General features: G+C 31.5%; 2 protein-coding genes and 2 long non-coding RNA genes across 4 annotated transcripts; 2 read left to right on the top strand and 2 right to left on the bottom strand.

Annotated features, from left to right (window-relative positions):
* Window positions 1-2,853: 2,853 nt before the first annotated feature.
* LOC114418297 lies at window positions 2,854-3,360 on the top strand. The gene has a single exon (XM_028383573.1). It carries the CDS (start codon window positions 2,944-2,946, stop codon window positions 3,214-3,216), a length of 273 nt encoding a protein of 90 aa, XP_028239374.1. The 5' UTR covers window positions 2,854-2,943; the 3' UTR covers window positions 3,217-3,360.
* Window positions 3,361-15,793: 12,433 nt separating this feature from the next.
* On the bottom strand, window positions 15,794-20,264 carry LOC114418296. Its single transcript, XR_003667999.1, has 2 exons — window positions 19,899-20,264; window positions 15,794-16,421 (listed from the first exon to the last, which is right to left on the bottom strand). It is a non-coding gene; the product is annotated as an uncharacterized LOC114418296 (long non-coding RNA).
* LOC114418295 (laccase-6-like) lies at window positions 16,158-19,309 on the top strand. Its single transcript, XM_028383571.1, has 6 exons — window positions 16,158-16,309; window positions 16,430-16,581; window positions 16,669-16,913; window positions 17,014-17,142; window positions 17,460-18,401; window positions 18,547-19,309. The coding sequence occupies exons 1-6, from the start codon at window positions 16,190-16,192 to the stop codon at window positions 18,675-18,677; spliced, it is 1,719 nt and encodes a 572-aa protein (XP_028239372.1). The 5' UTR covers window positions 16,158-16,189; the 3' UTR covers window positions 18,678-19,309.
* A 633-nt stretch (window positions 20,265-20,897) lies between the features above and the next one.
* On the bottom strand, window positions 20,898-21,943 carry LOC114417837. Its single transcript, XR_003667944.1, has 3 exons — window positions 21,806-21,943; window positions 21,442-21,505; window positions 20,898-21,320 (listed from the first exon to the last, which is right to left on the bottom strand). It is a non-coding gene; the product is annotated as an uncharacterized LOC114417837 (long non-coding RNA).

Here is a 21,943-nt window from a genome sequence, read left to right as displayed (position 1 = left end):
ACAAAGATACTTGACCTATGGTTGAAAAGTATGAGGAAATTCTTTCCTCCTCTTTGAGAACCATCACATTCGTTAAAAGTGCGTTTGAATAGAGAATTTTAATTGAGGAAAATAATTTATCATAAAATTTTAATTGAAGAAAGTAATTTATCCTGTAATTTAGAATTCATTGTTTGGATGTTTTTTTTATGAAGAATTTAAAATTTTGGAATTTTAAAACAAAATTTTAAACAACTAAAAATTTGGAATTTCAATTTTCTTCTAAAAGGTGAGAAATTGAAATTTTCTTTTTATAATCTTCTTCAAGAAACACCGTCTGAACTTTTAAAATATTGATCGGATGTGAGCATAGAGGAACACGTATAACTAGCACACCTATCATATATTCTCTTTTTTTTTTATCCTCATAATTTTAATTTTTTTTATTCAAACACAAAATTTTGAAAATAAAAGAATTTCAATTGAAATATTTAAAATTCTTAAAATTTCAATTGAGAAATTTTAAATTTTTCAATCCAAACAGGTTCTAAAAGTAATGGATCGATTTTGTCCAAGAAGTCAAAGATTAACTTTTTGGACAAAATTCAATGTTGATTGGGCACCATCTATTTTAGATTGCAAATCAACTACTAAATACTCCACTTATATATGGGGAAACTTGGTAGCATTTTGCGGTAAAAAACAATATGTTGACGCTAGGAGCAGTGCCGAGACAGAGTATAGAGCCTTAGTTCAAGGTATATGTGAAGAATTATGGCTAAAAAGATTACTTGAAGAATTAAGGATTTCAATTACAGTACTAATAAAACCCTGTTAATCACGACATAACTAAGCATTTGGAGTTATATTTTCATTTTGTCAAAGAAAAAATGGATTCAAGAATTGTGAACATGATCGAAGCTCATTCTAGAACCAAGTTTGAAGAATAGAAGTCCAAGCTAGGAATGATCAGCATCTACTCCCTAGTTTGAGGGGTGTTAAAATTTTGATCTATGGACAAAAAGTTCTTTAAGCCAAAGTTTTTTTTCTTCATACATGTCAAAGTGATGGAAAAGAAAAAATATCTTTTATCCACCAAAACTTTTATAAAGTGATGGAAACTCAATTTTATCTGTACCACAAATGAAGTTTTCAAAGGGAGGAATAAATTTACCAAGCAACTGTAGACAAAGTTGTGATTTAGGTTTATATTAAGGACATTACTTTCTTTTTGTTGATATTAGTTGCTTGTTCAACTTTAGTTTAAACAAAGCGATAATTAAGCATTAGTAATTGTTCTGATGCAGTTAGTTTGAATTTTCTTCAGTTTTATCTTTTTGCTTTGTGTTGTCGTTTTGTTATCTTATTTGTTATCTTTGTTACCTTTAACATTTTCTCTCTTATCATTGTGTTTAATTTCTCTTAGTTTGTATAAGTTAGGAAATGAAAAAGATGAAGATGCTTCTAGAAGAAATGGCGGTGGATGCTTTTGTGGCTAGATTGTGAGATGTAGGTGAAAACATCACCTATCAAGTCCTTCAAATATATGCAAGAAGGAGAAACAAATGCTCTTTGCAAAGAGAGATATTTGTTTGTAAAAATAATATATATATTTTTTATTTTGTGGTTTAATTGTTGCGACTTTTGACAGTGGAATTTTTTATTTTTTTATTTTGTAATAATAAATTAATAATTTATTTGAATAAAAAAATAAAAAAACTATATATAATTATATATTTTAATTTAGCCGGAGAAAAAATGAAAAAAAGTAAAAAAAAGTTTAATACTCTATTTATTTTTCTCTCTCTATCTTATATTGTACTCCCTCCTGTGTTTATTGTAAGCTCCAATTAACTAATTCATCATAATTAAAAAAATTGATTAATTTAGTTGAGGATATTAAATTTATCTTTAATTAATACTCTTTCAATTTTTATTTATATAGTTTAGAAAATTTATTGTCTCCTTTTTATAAGATTCTATTTTAATTATCTTTTATATTAATTATTTTTTATTAAAATATTTTGAATTGTCTTCTTCTCTCTTACAAGAATGAAAGAAGATGAATGAGTTTTGAATAAAGTTAAGGATAACTTTGTAAAAGTATTATAATTATAGATAAATTTAATATTCTTAATAATTAAATAGACTAACTTTCTTAGTAAATATAAATTAGTTAATTATATCTTATAATTAGAAATAAAGACACTATTTTTTTTTCTTACAAAACTAACCACAGGAACAGATTAATAAACATTAATGAGTTAATATATTTCTTTCACTATCATATCATTCTAAAAATAGCATTAACTAAAAATATTTTTATAAAAATAATTAATAAAAAAATATTTTAAATTAAACCTCATGGAAAACACTAATCCACACTTTTATTTTGTATCTTATGATACGGATGGGAAGGAATTGTATTCAAATAAATTTGCACGTTGCAATCAAAGTGAAGGTAAATCATGTAATAACTTTTTTTTATTATAAATCATAAATGTAATAACCAATATCTCTCTTAATTTTAGGCCTGAAATCGATAATAAACATAAGAGACAAAAATTGAATTTATAACTATCAATAATAAAAATTATTTTATTTAGTGTATATATTTTAGTGGATAATTTTATTTTTAAAATTTTCTTTTAATTTATATTAACTTTTCATTATTTTTATATTATTAATTTTTTATTAATTATATTTAATTTCTATTTTTTTATCATTTAAAAATTTAGAGAGATATAGAATGTCTCTTTTCTCTTCTAGTAACAATTATAATGATAATATTAATAATAAAAAAAAATAGTACTAGATTGATGCGTGCGTGGATTGCAAAAAGTCATAAAGAGAGAAAGAAAAAAAAAAAAGGACTCCCTCTATTATTATCATTATTCTTGCGGTCTTCATCTCTCCAATATCTCTGCACACACAAAAACAGAGTTTAACTAGGAATCAACCAAAATGGACAAAGTTAACACCACCAACAACAGCAACAGCAACAGCAACAGCAACAGCAACAACAACTGTGGGTTCATGTCGTGCGACAAACTGGACCGAGTGGCCAACTGGGTCGGCGCCAACGTTGCCTCTGCTTTCTTTGCATCCTTGGAGCGGTGCTCTTGCATCAACCTCAGCATCAAAGACAACGAAGATGACACCAACAACGATGATCGCCCTCTCTTCCTCTCTCACCCCACTACTCCTTTTTCCTCCAACTCCAACGTTCACTCTTGATCCTATGATTCCTGTGTTCACTTGTTAAAAAAAAATTACTCTTTTCTTTTTGTGTTTTGTGTAATTCGTGGATCCTGAATTAACTTTCCTGTCATGAATATATGGGAATTTGGTGACACATGATTACTTTGTTTGTTTATTTTATTTTAGGGATCATGGTTTCATGTAGTACAATTTAGTTTTTTTTTTCTGATTTCCCACATGTCCCTTTTTTTGTCTAAACATTTATGCGCAAAACACTTTCAGACACTAGATATAGATAGTTCTAGATTGTAAAAGGCTAACCCTTTTAGCTTTATTGACCTTTATCCTTTAAGAATTAAATTTTTATTTTTTTGAAACTTGAATATCATACTTTCTTTATAAAAAGTTTAGGGTTTTGACCAAAAAAAGAAAGGGAAAGGAGAGTTTGCAGATGTTTCCTAGTTCCCTTTTTGTTAAATAAAACTTCCATGGAGATTAATTGGGATTAATAAGGAGTGAAAGAGCTTGTTTTGTGTTTTGACAAGTATCTGATATCAGGCTTCAATCTAAGATGGACAAATAATTAATTTGCATAAAGAGGTGTAGTTGACTTTATGATCTGCAATTGCCATTGAGTTTGATTGAGGATAAGGTTTTCTGCTTCGTTGGTGAAGATCACATGTTTTGATTGGAAGTGGATGTCAAATTCAAGCATGTCTTAGTGAGTAATGCTTTGAAATCTTTTGTTTAGGAAGGGTTTTTCCTCATTGTGGAGTCATGGAGCTCTATTTTTAGTTGAAATCTTATTCAATTTCTTTCCACATTATGAAACAAAAGATAGAAGTAGCAATGCAGGTGGATTGACTATACTATTAAGGGCCGAGGGATTTTCATTTTCGCGAAAACTTACAACTTGAGGCAAATGAAATACACATAAAGCTTTAAGTATTGAAGCTAGAATAGAATCCAGAGGATTTACCAAAATAAAGGATAAATTCAGAGAAGAACAATGATTAAGTTTTAGACATTTATGATTGAAATAATGACCTTGTTTCACTTCTTGACAATGGCAGGCCGACAGAATCAGCTTTAAGGTTTGCAACATCTGTGAGTCCTGGTTCACTAGTGAATGTTTCCTATATAACACAGCACAATCTTTTAGCAAGAATTGGTGATCAAATGCTAATAGTTTATTTTATGATAGTCATAGTCATAGATGCTTTCTTTCATTAATTTTAATCTGGCACTTTCCTGTTGTTTGTTCAAGTTTTTTTGTACTTTTTTCCTATTATTATTCAGATATTAATTAGTACACATTGTGATTTGCATTGTACTCTTGTCGAGGGAGATTATGCTGCCTTTTATTCAAGATGTGCATGATTGTGACGGTACTTGCAAAAACTGGGAACTCCTATCTTAACAGAAAACTAACAAGTGCAGATTTAGTGCAACACCCCAGTGAAACATCCATAAGGACAATTTGAAACTAAACCTGGCATTCATTTACATCAAGTTTCTTGAGAAATTCTCTGAAGTGTGTGAACACATGTTTACACCTGTTACCAAATTAGAAGACATTGTAGGAGGAATCAATCATTTATTTCCCTGCCTGCTCCAGCAAATTAGCATCAAAACACAACGCTTGATTATGTATAGCTTTGCATACTTCCCCTTCCAAGCTTTTCCTTTTGAAACTTGAAGTTTCCTTGTTCTTGACAGCTTAAAAGTTAGCCATCCCATGGCTACTTATGTTTGACACTTGAGGTTGTTGGTATTAGTAGATCGCAGAGGAAGAGTGAGACAAAGTTCTCTCTATTGGTTATGCTTGTTACAGTATTTTCTTTTTATCTTCTTTTGAAATCTCCACAGAAAAGTAGTATCCATTGAGGGATTAAAATAGTCCTTTATCAATTGGCCCGGTTATGATGTGCTTCTAGTGTTTTATTCAGACTATTATTTTGTGATATTTTTCCTTTTTTGTATTAAAATTTTTAGGGTGAGAAAAATGATGTCTCCATTTAAGGTAGGGAAAATCTTTGAACTCAAAGAATACACTGTCAATATACTATTATAATTAAATTCTAATAAACATTTTCAAAAATAAAAAAATTATACTTTTTTTGCATTTGCTACTGTTTAATTATCTGATATCATGTAAAGTTTTTCTTTTTTTAATAAAAAATATAAAACTATATATATTGCATTGGGTTAAATTTGGCAAAAGAATGCATAATATTAGGTGACATTTATGGAACATTCGAACAACCAGAGTGTAGCCACTGGCCCATATAATTTATATATAACTATATAAGATTGTTATGTTTTGAAAGTGGCATTTAAACCCACTTGAAAATGTTTCATTCCCTGATTCGAAAACCCTCTTTTACCAACTTTGTGAAAGTTACTGGCAAATTTATTCTTGTCCAAATTCTCCAAATTGAAGCAAATGTCAATTGAATTTGGTGCAATTTATTCAAACTTTCACGTGTTTGCTTATGGTGAGCAGGACGAATGAGAAAACAGAGTAACTGAGTACGTATATAAGTATATTATTCCTTAGGACAATAGGTTGACTTCTAATTGCACCTGCTTCTATGAAAATATATATGGCCTAAAAAATGAAAGATGCTACAATAAGGAGCTATATATGTTGATCAAATCATGTTAGGTTGACAAAAGTCTTTGATGATATCAGTCACTCAAGCAGCCTAATGTGCAATCCAATAGTGCATTTTATGCCTTTCTTTTCTAACATTTCTGAACTTTTAACTTCTCTCAGCCTATAGACTTGCTTATTTATGGTGTAGTATTTCTGATTGGACCCCTTGCATTAGTCTTTCCAAATAAAGACAATGGAGAGTTTCATCTTGAGTGATTTTTTTTATTATCGATAAAGGTAAATTGTTAATTTGTTAGTTTTTATTAGGAATTAAACCCACAATCATTTCTTAACCACTTGATCAATCCTATATTTCCATCTTGAGGGATCCTTAAATTAGGTAGTAAAATCATTTATGGATCTAAGATTCTTGATCCTCCATGAACTCCAGTTGTTTGCTTCAAATTATTTATAGAGCAAATTACAACACTCCCAGAGCACATGAACATGGACATTATTTGTTATGAAACGTCATTTATCTTTACCTTTTTTATTCATCTCTATTTTCTATTATAATACTTATTTACACTTCCCACTTTTAATGTTTCACAAAGGGTGATATCAATACTGAATCCCAATATACAATTCGCATGAATTTGATACGCTAGAGAAAGTTTGAGAAAGAATTTTATTGTGTATCAAAAAGAGTTCCACCACAAGTGTGATTAAACACAAGCTACACTTGATCTTATTTTTCTATTTTTTAAGCAAATATTACAAAATGAAAATTTTACAAAGAAATTTGTGCAACACCTTTACTTTGATGACCTAGATAAGACTTAGGTAGTGTTTGACTCAGCTTTTTTTTCCTCCGAGGAGAACACCACAGGCACAATCAGGTACCCATGTACAGTTTCATCAAGATCAAATACAGTTCTTGGTTGTACATGAAACTCAGCTTGCCATTTATGAAGCAACAAAACTAGAAGGTCTAAATCAGGTTAGCCTCAGAGGAGTTCAATGTGTTGTGTAAATAATTTCATTGTCTGATACTAATGGCTTCAATAGTATAGTGGTTCCCGAAAGACTCATCTGCACCAATATTGCATTAACTTTCTCATGTGATAACCAGGTGTTATATGCCAGTTTTTTAGACGCAACAATCTGTGTATTTAGTGCTTCAAACTTCGGATTACGTTGTCGGATCAATCCTTCTTCATATCTTCCTACAAGTGTCAGGTAATTAACCCTGTTGTTTAAGAGTATTCTATGAATTTGAAGAAACATATCTAACATGCTTACGTACGATGCCTTCAACACGAAAGATAAAGAAATAAAGAGAAAAATAAAATAAAAGTGATAGATATATCAAATGATGTGATGAAAAATAAAAGAGAAATATAAAGAAAAATGGAATAAAAGTGAGATAAAAGCGAAAATGAATGTATGATAAAAACAATCCATTAATTTTAGAGTTTTTTTTAGTAACCACCGGAATTTGGATTATTCTAAATTTGGAATGTGCTAGTAATCTTTCTTTGGAATTTTTGTTGAATACTAACATTATTGATCTTGATGCAACAGTTCCAACATACGAACACTTGTAATCGCAGCACACCCACAAGAACCAAATCAGTTTGCTGTAGGACCGTCCGATGGTGGAATTCATGTTTTTGAAACCCTTGAATCTGAAGGCGAATGGGGTTTGAGAATGACTCATCAAGCAATGTGGCAACTTGGCTTGCTGGTTATGACCTTCAAGCTATAGATATATTCTTTAAAGTTTCATGCACAACATTTAATGTTTCCTAAAAATCACATGCTTGAGCCTTTCAATTTGCCTTAAATCCGTTGGTAAATATTTGTGTTTTAATTTAAAATTTATAAATATATTAATTCTATTTTATAAAATAAAATATTTATTTTAGATTTTCTTAATATTTTGTTTTAATGAGTCAACTAGTTTGTTATGTTTGTTGTAACAACTGTAGGTTGGTTTTCCAACGGTCATAATTCCAACGGTCATATTTTGTTGTTGCAAAATGTCAATATATTCTCTTTCCTCCTTCCTACAAACATGACAGAGCTACAGTCTCATCCCTTTCTCCCAAAGTTTTCTATTTCTTTTCTTATAAAATAATTTATTTCTTGAGAGTAAGAGCATTGGTGTTCATAAGGTTTGGGGATCCTTTCGCTGCACACGATCGGAATCAATGGGTTGTCGTATCTTGGGAGAGGAGCGCAATCAAAATTTCTTACCCGTGCAGTGGGGGCGTTTTCTCTCTAAGGATAGCGTTTACGCGTTTCAACCCAGACTATATCTTTCTTCCCTTAATTTTTTTTCTTGTGCTTATTGTATGTGATAATGCATTATTCATGTGCTGTCAATTAAATTTAATTTGTTACTGTTATTTTGTTATTTAATTCAAGACTGTGCATCTTCTTCATATTTATTTTTCCTTCATTTTTTATTTTATTTTTCCAACAGTCTTAGAGAGAAGATTAGTCATCACTTTCTTCTTGCATAGTCTTTTCTGTAGTAGCATTTTATTTTATCAAAATATCTGTCATGAATATGATTGACTCCCCTTTTAGTAAGTCTGAAAAATTAATGGATGAAGACACAATGTATTATGCTTTATTAAAAATGTTTTATTATATTATTTCATTTCCTTAAATTTTACATTAGTGAGAGATTGTTGAAAAATATTTTCTTATAATTTGAAATTTAAAATATATTTTCTTTATTAATGATGGTTTTGAAGAAAAAATGCTTTTAGAATTAGTTTGTGTGAAAAACTAAAAGCATACTTCTAATTTCATTCCTATATGATTAGAAAAGTATTTTTTACTTGGTCAAATGATCCTGTGAACACAAGTCTTTAAAATCAGGACATTTGTTGTTTGGTTTTTAATTTTTATTGTTTAACGTTATTATAACTACTGCAAATATTTTGTTGTTACATGTTGACTGATTGTCTCTTTATTTATAACTCATTGATGAAAGATAAGCCTGTGAAAATATAACACACAAAAATAATAAAATAAACACTTTGGTGAAACTTTATATTTTGCATGTCGTATTCTTAAAAGAGTACCTTATAAACAAACAAAAAAAAATCTTTATGAGCTATGGAGAAAAAGAGAACCAAATTTGAAATATCTTAAAGTGTGGGGGTGTCTAGTAAAGGTTAATATCCCTATTAATGAGAAAAGAAAAATTGAAAAAAAAAATGTTAATTGTATTTTGTTGGATATTTTTTATATAGTACTACTTATAGATTCTTAGTTGTTAATTCAGAAGTGACTAAAAATTATAATGTTACTATTATGTAGAGATGTCACTTTCTTTGAAAATCTTTTTCCTTAAAAAAATAAATTGTTAAATCTTTATATGGTTTGAAACAAGCCCCAAAGCAATGACACACAAGTTTGATCAAGTTATTCTTTCGTATGATTTTCAAATCAATAATACTGATAAATGTGTGTATATGAAACAATTTGATGATAATGGATGTGTCATTTTATGTTTGTATGTGGATGACATATTGATATTTGGTAGTAATATGCAATTCATAAATGATGTGAAGTCTTTCTTGTCTAGAAATTTTGATATGAAGGACCTTGGTCCTGTAGATGTGATTTTGGGTATTAAGCTTATAAAGAAAAATGATGGCATGATTTTAACCCAATCACACTATGTTGAAAAGCTGTTGAAGAAGTTTAATTATTTTGATGTGAAACCTGTTTCTACTCCTTATGATTCATCCATCAAGCTAAAGAAAAATTTGGGTAATGGAATTTCTTCACATAAATATTCTCAAATTATCGGTTCTTTGTTGCATTTGACAAACTTCTCTAGGCCTGACATTGCATATGCAGTTGGTAGATTAGGAAGGTATACTAATAATCCTGATCATTCTCATTGGATTGCATTAGAAAGAGTTTTTAGATACTTAAAAGGAACCATCAATTATGGCATTCATTATACATGTTTTCCTGCAGTAATTGAGGGGTTTAGTGATGCAAATTGGATTTCTGATTCTGATGAAACAAAATCAACAAGTGGTTATGTTTTTACTTTAGCTGGTGGTGCAGTATCATGGAAATCTGCTAAACAAACTATTATTTCACGTTCTACTATGGAAGCAGAAATTATTGCTTTAGATACTGCTACTAGTGAGGCTGAGTTTCTTAAAAATTTGTTATGTGATCTACCATTGTTGAATAAGCCTATACCTCCAATTCCAATGCATTGTGATAGTCAAGTTGCTATATCTAAAGTTACTAGCAAAAATTTTAATGAAAAAAGAAGACACTTAAGAGTGAGACATAAGTCTATCAGAAATTTGATTTCTCATGGTGTCATTTCTCTTGACTTTGTCAGGTCAAAAAATAATATTGCGGATCCGCTTACAAAAGGGTTGACGCGTCAACAAGTACTTGAGTCGTCGAGGGGAATGGGATTAAAGCCCATTATTTAGTTACAACAATGGACACCCGTCTCCGTGTGATTGGTGATCCCATGAATGGAGTTCAACGGGTAACAACGAAATTGTTTGTTGACTAAAGTACACCAAAATGAAATTTGACGGAGCTGTTTCGTTTCTCATTCCTATGACGAGGTGTATTATAAATTGTGGCAATATTAAGGTTGAGGTATTTATATATGTGTATTTTTGATAAAAAAAAAAAACAAAATACCTCTTAATGAATCCGATGACAATTATTGTAGGGGTGAGGGTCACAACTCACTCTTTGAGGATTCACCTAGTGAGTGTGGTGGTGGGGCCGCCACTGTGAGATATGGGCTAATCTCTAAAGGACACTCACGAAACAAGATACAAGCGCAAGGCCGTGTAACGCGCTACCACTGATTAGAACCTAATTGAACGCCAATATTGTAGGGGTTGTGTACTAAAGTCTGGTTAAAGAATATGTAGTTCAAGACAATTAAGTCACTACATTTTTCTCGGATGGAAGTTCATAAACACTAGGTATAAGGCTCAAACCCGGAAGGTTCCTTATACCGAAATACAATATTACATGCTCTTTCTCTTATGTTTTTATACAAATTATCTTTTAAAAAATATACTTTAAAATTTTAAATTATGTGGGGGAATGTTGGTAAATATTTGTGTTTTAATTTAAAATTTATAAATATATTAATTATATTTTATAAAATAAAATATTTATTTTAGATTTTCTTAATATTTTGTTTTAATGAGTCAACTAGTTTGTTATGTTTGTTGTAACAACTGTAGGTTGGTTTTTCAACGGTCATAATTCCAACGGTCATATTTTGTTGTTACAAAATGTCTATATATTCTCTTTCCTCCTTTCTACAAACATGACAGAGCTACAGTCTCATCCCTTTCTCCCAAAGTTTTCTATTTCTTTTCTTATAAAATAATTTATTTCTTGAGAGTAAGAGCATTGGTGTTCATAAGGTTTGGGGATCCTTTCGCTGCACACGATCGGAATCAACGGGTTGTCGTATCTTGGGAGAGGAGCGCAATCAGAATTTCTTACCCGTGCAGTGGGGGCGTTTTCTCTCTAAGGATAAAGTTTACGCGTTTCAACCCAGGCTATATCTTTCTTCCCTTAATTTTTTTTTCTTGTGATAATGCATTATTCATGTGCTGTCAATTAAATTTAATTTGTTACTGTTATTTTGTTATTTAATTCAAGACTGTGCATCTTCTTCATATTTATTTTTCCTTCATTTTTTATTTTATTTTTCCAACAAAATCAAGCTGGCGTTGAAGTGAAATCTCAATCAAAATGTACAAGAAATCAATGGCCTGGTAACACGCCATTCTTTCATGTCGTTTGAAAGGGGTAGGTGTTTTAGGATTTCAAATTATGTTTAAAACAACTTTATTTTGGGTGAAGATGTTCTCAGTTACAATTTTGTGAAACATATCTAAATGAAATTTAAATTTTCAACTAAGGTTGGAATTTTGGACAGTTAATCTAAAGGATCGTGATAAAGGAAGAACAAGTGAGTTTGATACGCGTGCGTTTCGCGAGCTACATATTGAATACAATAGTTATACTTTTTTTTTTTGAGGTATACAATAGTTATACTTGGTATTTGATCTAAAGATGAAGTAGAATAGTAAATGAGAAAAGGAGCCAACTAATGTTGACGTGAGAATATATGAGATATGGGAAGGAATTCAACTACTACTGTTGTTGGGAGGATCAATTTATATGATTTGGATCTTGATCTCCTACACACAGTTAATCTTGATTATTCCCTTTAAAATATTTTATTTTGTATTAAAATTAAAATAGTATATAAATTTTTTGCTTACAAAAATTAATCACCATTGGATGGAAAACTACATCTTTTTCAATTTTGTTTGTATATAAACACGTATTATATTATTCATACAACAACTCATAGAACATTTAAACATTTTTTTTGTTTATTTATTTTCACCATATCATTTATTATGCATCTTATATTTTTCTCTTCTCTCACTTTCCCTTTCTTAATTGTATACTTCTCATATGAATAGTTATACAAATAATAAACAGCACACACTGGATGGAAGCGTATTTCAGAAGTTACAATGTGTATGATGGCATGCATGAGATGAGACACAATCATCTAGTTGCTCCATCTTGGCCTGCCTAAGCTACTTAGCGTAAATATTTTTGTCCTTCAAATGCCTCTCCAAAAATGGCAATTTTTTGGCACCCGGGTCATCATAGGTTCAGCTCAAGGGTGATTTGGTATAATAATGATGGAAAATTCTAAACATACACCACATTCTGAGTGTATGAGTAGAATGAAGAGGAAAATAGAAAAGAAAAAAGAAAAATGAATATATTTAAATAATGTGATGAAAAATTAAGAAAAAAACATGAGAAGAAAGTTGAGGTAGAAATGAGATGGAAAAAAAGTTAGATGTATAAATATAACACATGAAGTGACTGAATTGAAAGGTGGGCAAATTAGTTTACGTGTACTTTAAGAGACTTGGACCCTCTCTTGCCTACACTTTCTCCAGCTCCCTCCAAGCTCTCTCTCTCTCTCTACTTTTTGTTTATTTTCCCATCATTTTTTTCTCATCAGTATTTAGTGTGCTTATGCCTTTATCTTTTGAGCTGGTAGAGAGGCAGGAGAAGATATAATTTTGTATTTTAAGTGTGCTGCACTACTTAAAAAGAAATTGCAGTAATATATTCTTTAGCATGTTTTCAAATATATTTTTTATTGGTAGATAAACTACATGTAAGTAATATAATATTTATTTATTTGCTTTTACAAAATTGCAGTAATGAATTTTTTTATAGGACTTTTTAAGGAATGAGGTTGTGAGTTCAAATACTACCTTAATCCATTAAAGATTTCTGTCTTTCTTTTATATTTTCCTTTGCTTTGATTAAACTTTATGATTGTTTTAGTTTAACTAATAATTTTAAGATTTTATGTATTATTTGATGTAAGAAATGTGTTTGGTAGATAAAGTATTTCTTGTATTAATTATTTTTAGACTATAAATATCTCTAATTTAAAGAAGAGAAAAAAATATATCAACAAACAATTAAAAAAGAGAAAAGTATTAAATATAAGAATAATTTTTAAAAAATTATAAATTTAAGATAAATTTATTATTATTAATTAAATTAATTATTTTTTTTAATTTTTGTTAATTAGGTAATTGAGTCTTATAAATAAAAAGAGAATAAATAATAGTTAAAGAGTCGTTTCACTTTGGGCATCGAATCTATTAAATAGTTTTGTCTTTATCTTTCTAATGTATATATAGGGGTGGAAATAGGTCGAGACATGCTTTGAAAGACTTGAGCTTAGCCTACGAATACAGTGAATCTTTGAGGCCTAAGTCTGGCCTATAGCCTATCAAAGATTTTTTATTTTGACTCGGCCTTATCTTTTTATAAGCCTGGTCTGGCGTGATAGTCTTTTTAAAAGTCTTCCTCACAAAGGAAAGCCAAGAATATAAAATGACACATGACTCACACCTAAATTGTAATTAAAGTTCTTGATTATAGGAATAGAAGTTATGAAGCAGTAATATGTAATCAAAGTCTTATAATTTCAAAAAAAAAATTAATTGTATCCAAAAAATAATATTATATATTGGTACCTAAAAAATAATATTATATATATATATAGACCGACCTATCAGGTTTATAAGGCTTTTTAATAAGTCTAAGTCTGATCTATTTAATTTAATAGGCTTTTAAAAAAGTCTGAGCCTAATCTTTTAATTAAATAAGTCAGTTCAGGTCAAACTTTATATTGTAGGCTAGGTTGTAAACTTCTATAGACCGACCTGGCCTATTCTCACCCCTATGTATATATAATAAAAAAATCCATCTAATCTAATCATGTGACACTGAAAGCAACGACTCTTTATTAGTATAACCATTCAAATGTTACTGCAATTTTACCAAAGAAAACTACCGAACATGATCCATCGTTCGAGTTTTTTTGTCATTAACCGTTATTGGGTGATCCCTCTCTCTCTCTGGGGCATGATTGTTTTGCTGTTACCTTTTTATCTTGTTTGTTGTGATAAAGGAGTTATATTGGGTATGTGCCTTTAGGCCTAAGCGTCTTGTACTCTGTCTGTGTTGTAAGAATGAGATCAATGCATGCTGAGAGAGATCAGAGTGTTATATTTTTATTGGTCTGTTCAGAAACAGCTATATTTATGAGGGTACCAAAGTATTTTTTTAATCATATAAATGTTAATTTACTAATTTTATTAGAAATATCAGTAAAGAAATTTCAATTCACGACCTCTACCATCTCCCTTTTCCTTTCCTCAACCAAAGTAGTAAATAGGGGTTAAAAGCAATTTATATTATGGAGGAAAACTAATAGATAGCAATTAGTAAAATTTAGTTATGTTGCCAATTATTGAGGTCATTAATTGGTTAACTAATTAAGTACATTTGAGTTGATCAGTACGTAGTTTAACTGGATGAATATATATATATATATATATATATATATATATATATGTAGTAAGTACATTTGCATGATGAATGTATAATCAATCAATTCAATTACTCTTCCTTAAATTGGTGGTGAAATCTTTTCTTTGTAAATGAATCGTTTGGAAAAGATACCATGCAATGCAAAGCACATGTATTGCAGGCATGATGACCAATGGAAACGTACCCTGTTAAAGCAAATCAATCAGAAAGATGTTTGGAATGATTTAGTTAAAAACTGGTATATTTATAAGTTGTAACGAAGGTCGTGTTATAATTTATTACTCTAATAATGGTGGTCTAGGGATGTGAAGGCGTGCATCGACTTTGCTTATCATTGAGAAGAGGAAGATGTCTAATAAAAGCAAAACAAAATAATCCACCTTTTTCCCCCAAATACAAAGTGAAAATCAATGTTTTGAGTTGTCTAAATCTTTGTCTTTTCAGAGTGCTTTGTTTTCTTAAACTCTTACAATCTAGATGCTTTGTGACTTAACTAATAACCAATTTACAGCAACGTTAGCAGGAAATTTAATAAGGGAAATTCAAATTCAATAAGTTGATCTGGTCATGCATGCAAAAAGAAAACGGCCAGGATGATAGAGTACTTTTTTTTTTTTAATTTCCCACAAGTATCTTTTTTTTAGCACAATAGGACACTAAAATGTAGATACCTCTCCCAAAGGAGGTTCACTATGTTATGTAAGACTAACTTCTTCCACTAGACTTATTTCTGATATTCTAAAAACGTTAAGAGAAACCAATAAAAAGACAATGTTTTGAATTTTTTTATTATAAATTAATTTGGTTTTAGACACTGGCCAATAACATCAATTAATTCATATAGATGATCCCAAATGATGGAATATGATTAATTGTTATTGATGACTTCTTATTGAATTATTAGTGATAGCTGAATGCTGCTTTATGGTGTGAGTTTCTACCATATGGTTTTCAATAGTAAGAAGCAACTTGATTAGAACATGTTACTCCATAATAAAAAGTAATAAAGCATCCAGATTTATGGAAAATTAGTAGAATGGAAAGGGAGGTGGCTGATTGTGGTGGGGTTTAATATAGAGCATGTTTAGAGGCATGTGTGCCCTCTATTCTCAGTCAATGGTATGATTTGTAACAGAAAATGTTTGACAGCAAAGAAGAAAATAGATAAAAACAGAGAAGTGGGATAAAAGGGTATGTTGAAGCCTTCCCTACCATTGTGGTCATGTTGAACAATCACTAGCCAACACCTTATTATCACCCCTTCACGCTAGAGGAATCATGAAAGCTGACAAATAGAATAGATCCTGCATAGACTTTTTGAGGCTTTCCTCTAATAAAATAAAATCCTCCAAAGAGAGTCGCACTCTTTTAAAAGGGCTTCCCGTCCATTCTACCTCAAGCCTCCACTTCTATTCACTCCACTTGAAAATGGCCAACTTAATCACCTTGTTTTCGCTGTGGTTGAGTATGATGTCTACTATCTACAGTGTGAAGCTTATAGCAAATGGAAGTACTAAGGGAGAATCCACAAGGTTCTATGATTTCAAGGTATAATCTACTCTTAACGTGCACATTATGACACAGCATTTTTTCTTCTTTCCAGTGGAATGCAGTGCTCTCCAATGCCTCTTTCTCCATTTGTTGATGCTCTTAACGGTTACTGCACAGGTTCAAACTAAAAGAGTTACCAAACTTTGCAACTCCAAAGACATTGTTACAATTAATGGTATGTTTCCAGGACCTGTTGTTTACGCCCAAGAAGATGATAGAATCATAGTAAAAGTGACCAATATGACACCTTTCAATGTTACAATTCACTGGTAATTCCAATGACAACCTCATGCATGAAATAGTTCATTCAGTTAACGATATTTTTACAGCTGACAAACTTGAATGTTAAATTTTAGGCACGGTGTCCGGCAAAGGCTATCATGCTGGTATGATGGGGCATCCTTGATTACACAATGTCCAATTCAATCAGGCCAAAGTTTCACCTATAATTTTACAGTGGTGCAGCAGAAGGGCACCTTCTTCTGGCATGCTCATATTTCTTGGTTAAGAGGAACAGTTTATGGTGCCATGATTGTTTATCCAAAGACAGGAGTACCATACCCATTTAACTTTCCCTATCAAGAGCACATAATTATACTAGGTAACTTGGTAGCTCCCTTTGGTTTTGAATTTAGAGTATTACTTAGTAATAAGTTTTCCATATAATGCTATTGTTTGTGGGTTGATTTGCATTATGGCAGGGGAGTATTGGCTGCAGGATCTCCAACAAATTGAGAATGCCACTATAGCAAGTGGAGGACCTCCTCCTATAGCAGATGCATATACCATTAACGGTCATCCAGGACCTAACTACAACTGCTCCACTAATGGTATTCGAGATAACAAAAGATAATTAACAAAGTAATTGTGATAATAGTGATTCACATTTATTGGGATTGTTTACAATTGTCTATTTGTAGAATCATTATTTGTAACTGATGTTTCAATTAGACTAAGCTAATAGATAAAAATTCTAGATGGATGATGGTCATCTTTCACTAACACTCGTTGACATCATGGCAACATGGACGAGGTTACATAAGCATTGGTCTCCTAAACCAGTCGTCTATCACAAATCAATACTATTTGTAATTTGAATTTTCTGCATTCCCTTTTCTTACATACGTTTCTTTCCTCGTCATTTCAGATGTCTACCAAATCAATGTGATTCCGGGGAAGATCTATTTGTTAAGACTGATTAATGCTGGTTTGAACACTGAGAACTTCTTTTCCATTGCTTATCACAATTTAACAATCGTGGAAGCTGATGCAGAATACACAAAGCCATTCACCACAGACACAGTAATGATTGGACCTGGTCAAACACTGAATGTCCTTCTCTCTGCAGATCAACCAATAGGAAAATACTCCATGGCTATAACACCTTACAAGTCTGGAAGGTTTGTCAAATATCAAAACATTTCGGCTATAGCCTACTTCAACTACATAGGCACTTCATCTGATAGCTTACCTTTACCAGCTAAATTGCCTAAACTAGATGATAAATTGGCTGTCAAGACAGTCATGGACGGATTAAGGAGCCTAAATCAAGTCAATGTTTTCAAAGAAATTGACAAAAATCTATTCGTCACCATTGGATTGAATGTTCAAAAGTGTCATTCAAAGAAACCAAAGCAAAACTGCCAATTCATGCACAATGGGGTATTAGCAGCTTCAATGAACAATGTAAGTTTTGTTAATCCCAATATTTCAATCCTGGGAGCATATTATAAGAAGATTAAAGGATCATATACTGAAGATTTCCCAGACACCCCCCCAAAGTTCTATGACTTTGTTAATGGTGCCCCTAATAACATTTCATACGACACGCAGTCATTGAATGGTACTAGAACAAAAGTCCTTAAATATGGTAGCAGGGTGCAACTCATTATGCAGGACACAGGGATAGTCAACACTGAAAACCACCCTATGCACTTTCACGGCTACAGCTTTTATGTGGTAGGGTATGGCACAGGCAACTATAACCCACGAACAGCAAAATTCAATTTAGTGGATCCTCCATACATGAACACAATTGGAGTTCCAGCTGGTGGATGGGCAGCAATTCGCTTTGTTGCTGATAATCCAGGTATAGATCCTAATGCTGTAGTTATTTTCTCTATTGTTTTCTTATTATTGAAACAGCAAGGAATTACTGATTTCTCTCTCACTCTCTCTTTGTCAATTGAATTATTGATTTCTTATCATCAAAATAACATGAAACTTTTTTGCAGGGGTGTGGTATATGCACTGTCACATTGATATACACATGCAATGGGGACTAGGAATGGTATTTATAGTAAACAATGGAAAAGGAGAGCTGGAATCCTTACCACATCCTCCACCAGACCTGCCACAATGTTAAGACTACCAGCGGATCATAACAAATAGAACTAGCACATGATTTTGAGACCTTCTCATTCAAGCGTTCTTTAGTTCCATTTTTTTGTTACCATAGAATGTGGTATTGGCATTAGGCTTAATTGCAGATTTAGTCTCCTTATTTATATCAGATTTCGAATTTGGTCCCTCTATAATTTAATTCACGAATATAATTCTTTAATTTTTTGCAATCCTATTATTTTAGTGTCCAATCCCAAAATTGAACGTTGATATTTGCTTATCTTGACGGTCACGTGTCACGTTTTTATTGGACGTTAATTTCGTACACCTAATTAATGTCAACGTCCAATACGTCCAATAAAAGTGTGACACATTACAGTCAAGTAAGCAATTAATGGTTCAATTTCAGGATTGGAGACTGAAATTACGGGATTACAAAAAACCGGAGGACTAATTTCCTGAATTTGAATTAAATTATAGGCGGACCAAATTCGAAATCTGAGAGAAATAGGGGGACAAATTTACAATTAAGTCATTCTTTTAAAAGTAAAAGCAAAATACTATGGATGTAAAAAAGTAAGATGACTAGTATGTTTGGTAAAGATTAAATTTGGAGAAATAATGGCTTATTTTTTCAAAAGTTCTATTAGAAAGCAGTAAAAAATAAGCAATTATATCTCTAAAATAAATTGAACCAAACATGCGCTTAGATAAATGTAAATTTCATTCTCTATAGTTTGGTTTATATCTGCTAATCCATCAAAATTCTGACATTAACAAATATATTAATCATGGAAATGAAAGTGATAAAAAGAGACTCAAGTTCTCTCCTAGGTTCCACCTCTATGCTAATTCTCAGTGAGGTGTCCGCATAGATTATTTGCCATACACAAGGCTAAATCACATCTAATCTTACTAGGTTTATATCTGACTAATATAGTGACCATTTCTAAATGAATATCTGACTAACACATTCCCAGTCAATCCTCTGTCCTATACTTTCATAACATGCAATTTATTGTTTACACTTTACAGTGAAATCTGAACAGGAGTATATGACACTGACAGAGAACAGATTATGGATTGACCCTCTCCACAATCACACTTTATTTGAATGTTAGCCTTTGGTTACTCTTTAAATTCAAGTAACCAACCTGTAAAAAGGGTTGAAACCAAAGTGAAAGTGTAGATGCAAAAAGGCATATATTTATGTTAGACTATGAGAGATATCAGATATGCCTACCTGATTTGGCTCCAGGATCAGTAGACAAAACGCATCAACTGGACCTTTAGAAGGATCTAATGATAGTTCTGTTTGTGCTTGCTCATTTAGACAGTAAGTCCAGGGTTAGGCCACAAATATGGTAATCCTGGGCCACAAATTTTCAAAACTCAAAACTTACAACCAAACTGAAAAAAGGCCCAAGAGTTTTGCTTTACTTCTCCTGATTTTGCAGGGTGCACGTGTATACAAATAGTGTAAAACCCCAAGTCCCACTTTGGTAGCGAATGTCATCCAGTCCATAAGGATGCCCTACAAGCTACAACTGCTTGAGTTACTTAGTCTGTCAATTATATGTGATTTCTCATATGCCTAATGTATTTCTGAGGAAAATCAGAAGTAGTTTTGGTCATATGCTACGTTCAATTCCTGACCACCATTTCATTTTAATCTTTCCTTATCCAGTTATATGTGGCTCAACTTATCCTTAAATCACTAAGTGCATATTTGGATTTCAATTCAAAATGTAGTGCACGAATTCCAAAATAAATTTAATGGTCCACAAACTCAGTTTTACAAAAGAAAAGGTCTAGATGATTTTGTAAACGTCATTTTGCTCCAAAAGTCCGCTTGGAGCTGAAAAACAAACATGCACTAAGATAGTTCGACATTGCTTTTACAGAACATGTCAACATTGTTATCTTCTTTAGGGACTATTTGATGTTGGACGTTAAAGTTAGGTTTCACATTTAACAAGACATTTTTGACATACTTTTTACAATTTTAGGATTATTTAAAATTTTTATTCTTTTAAGGATTAAATTATCATTATATTACACTTTGAAGGATGAAAGTGACTCTTTAGCTTTAGTATTATTGCATAAATTAGAAAAATTAACAGAAAATAAGAATAACCTTGCGAGTGCAGATGTCAGTGTTAATTTGGATGTTATTTGTTGTCTTGGAATCCTCTAAAAAAAAGTAGAACATCCTGGGTCATTAATTGTCCATAAGTCCCTTTTACCTCCAATATATTCACACATGTTTTCCAAAGGTTACTGGACAAATTGTTTTGAGAATTATGCTCATAATTGATTTTGAAAATTACATAATCAATTATGCAATTTTATTTGACAGCATAATCGATTATGATATAAGCATAATTAATTATATTGACAACCCACAAGTTCTAGTGCTTTACATAACCAATAATGTAAATAAGATAATTGATTATTGATACAGAAAGAGAGGTGCAGAGAGTAACTAAGAGTAAAGCCAGCAACAAGGAGGTGCAAGAAGGAAAGCCAAAGAGGACCATCAACAAGCCTGCATACCTGAAGGATTATGCATGACCAAGCTGAGCTGGATTAGAAGGATCTGCTGAGATGTTTGTCGAGCCTCAGGGGACAGCAATACCAATTCTGTTATGCTAGTAATCTTTTCCTATAACAGAATCACAATTCTGTTAGGAATCTAGGTTATATATATATATATATATATATATATATATATATATATGAATATTGTAATAACAGCAGATCAATATAAGCAATATACAAGTTACCTCTTCTTCTCTGTTCTTCCCTTCTTCTTCTTAGGAGGCTCTGGTCCTCGAAACCAGCTTGTGCCTATCAATTATGCAGACAAAAAAAAAGGACCACCAGGGTCACTAGTTCTCCATGGCAATTTTGGAAGGATCATCTTTTTCTTAGTACCCAACCCAAATTCACTCTCTTTCATCTCAGTCTGGGATCAAAATTTTACACCATGGGACCCACAATTTTTTTAAAACTTGCAGCCCAAATTTACTCCTGACAAGCACCCATTCCAAAACTTTCATCTCTAAATCACCTCAATTCAATTACATCTCAAATTTATCCCCTTAAACCAAACACATCCTAAGAAAGAAGTAGGGAAAGAGAGATAACCTGAAAACGACAGTACAATTGGAAGATGTCTTTTCCATCTTCCTGAAAACTTACAAATTGTGAGGCAAATGAAATGTACATTGAAGATAGAATAAAATCCAGATGACTTACCAAAAGATAGATTTAGAGAAGAGCATG

The sequence above is a fragment of the Glycine soja genome, chromosome 7, assembly GCF_004193775.1.
Source record: "Glycine soja cultivar W05 chromosome 7, ASM419377v2, whole genome shotgun sequence".
Lineage (NCBI taxonomy): Eukaryota > Viridiplantae > Streptophyta > Magnoliopsida > Fabales > Fabaceae > Glycine > Glycine soja.
Note: the sequence above shows the minus strand (reverse complement) of the source record. Positions and strands in the feature narration are given on the sequence as shown.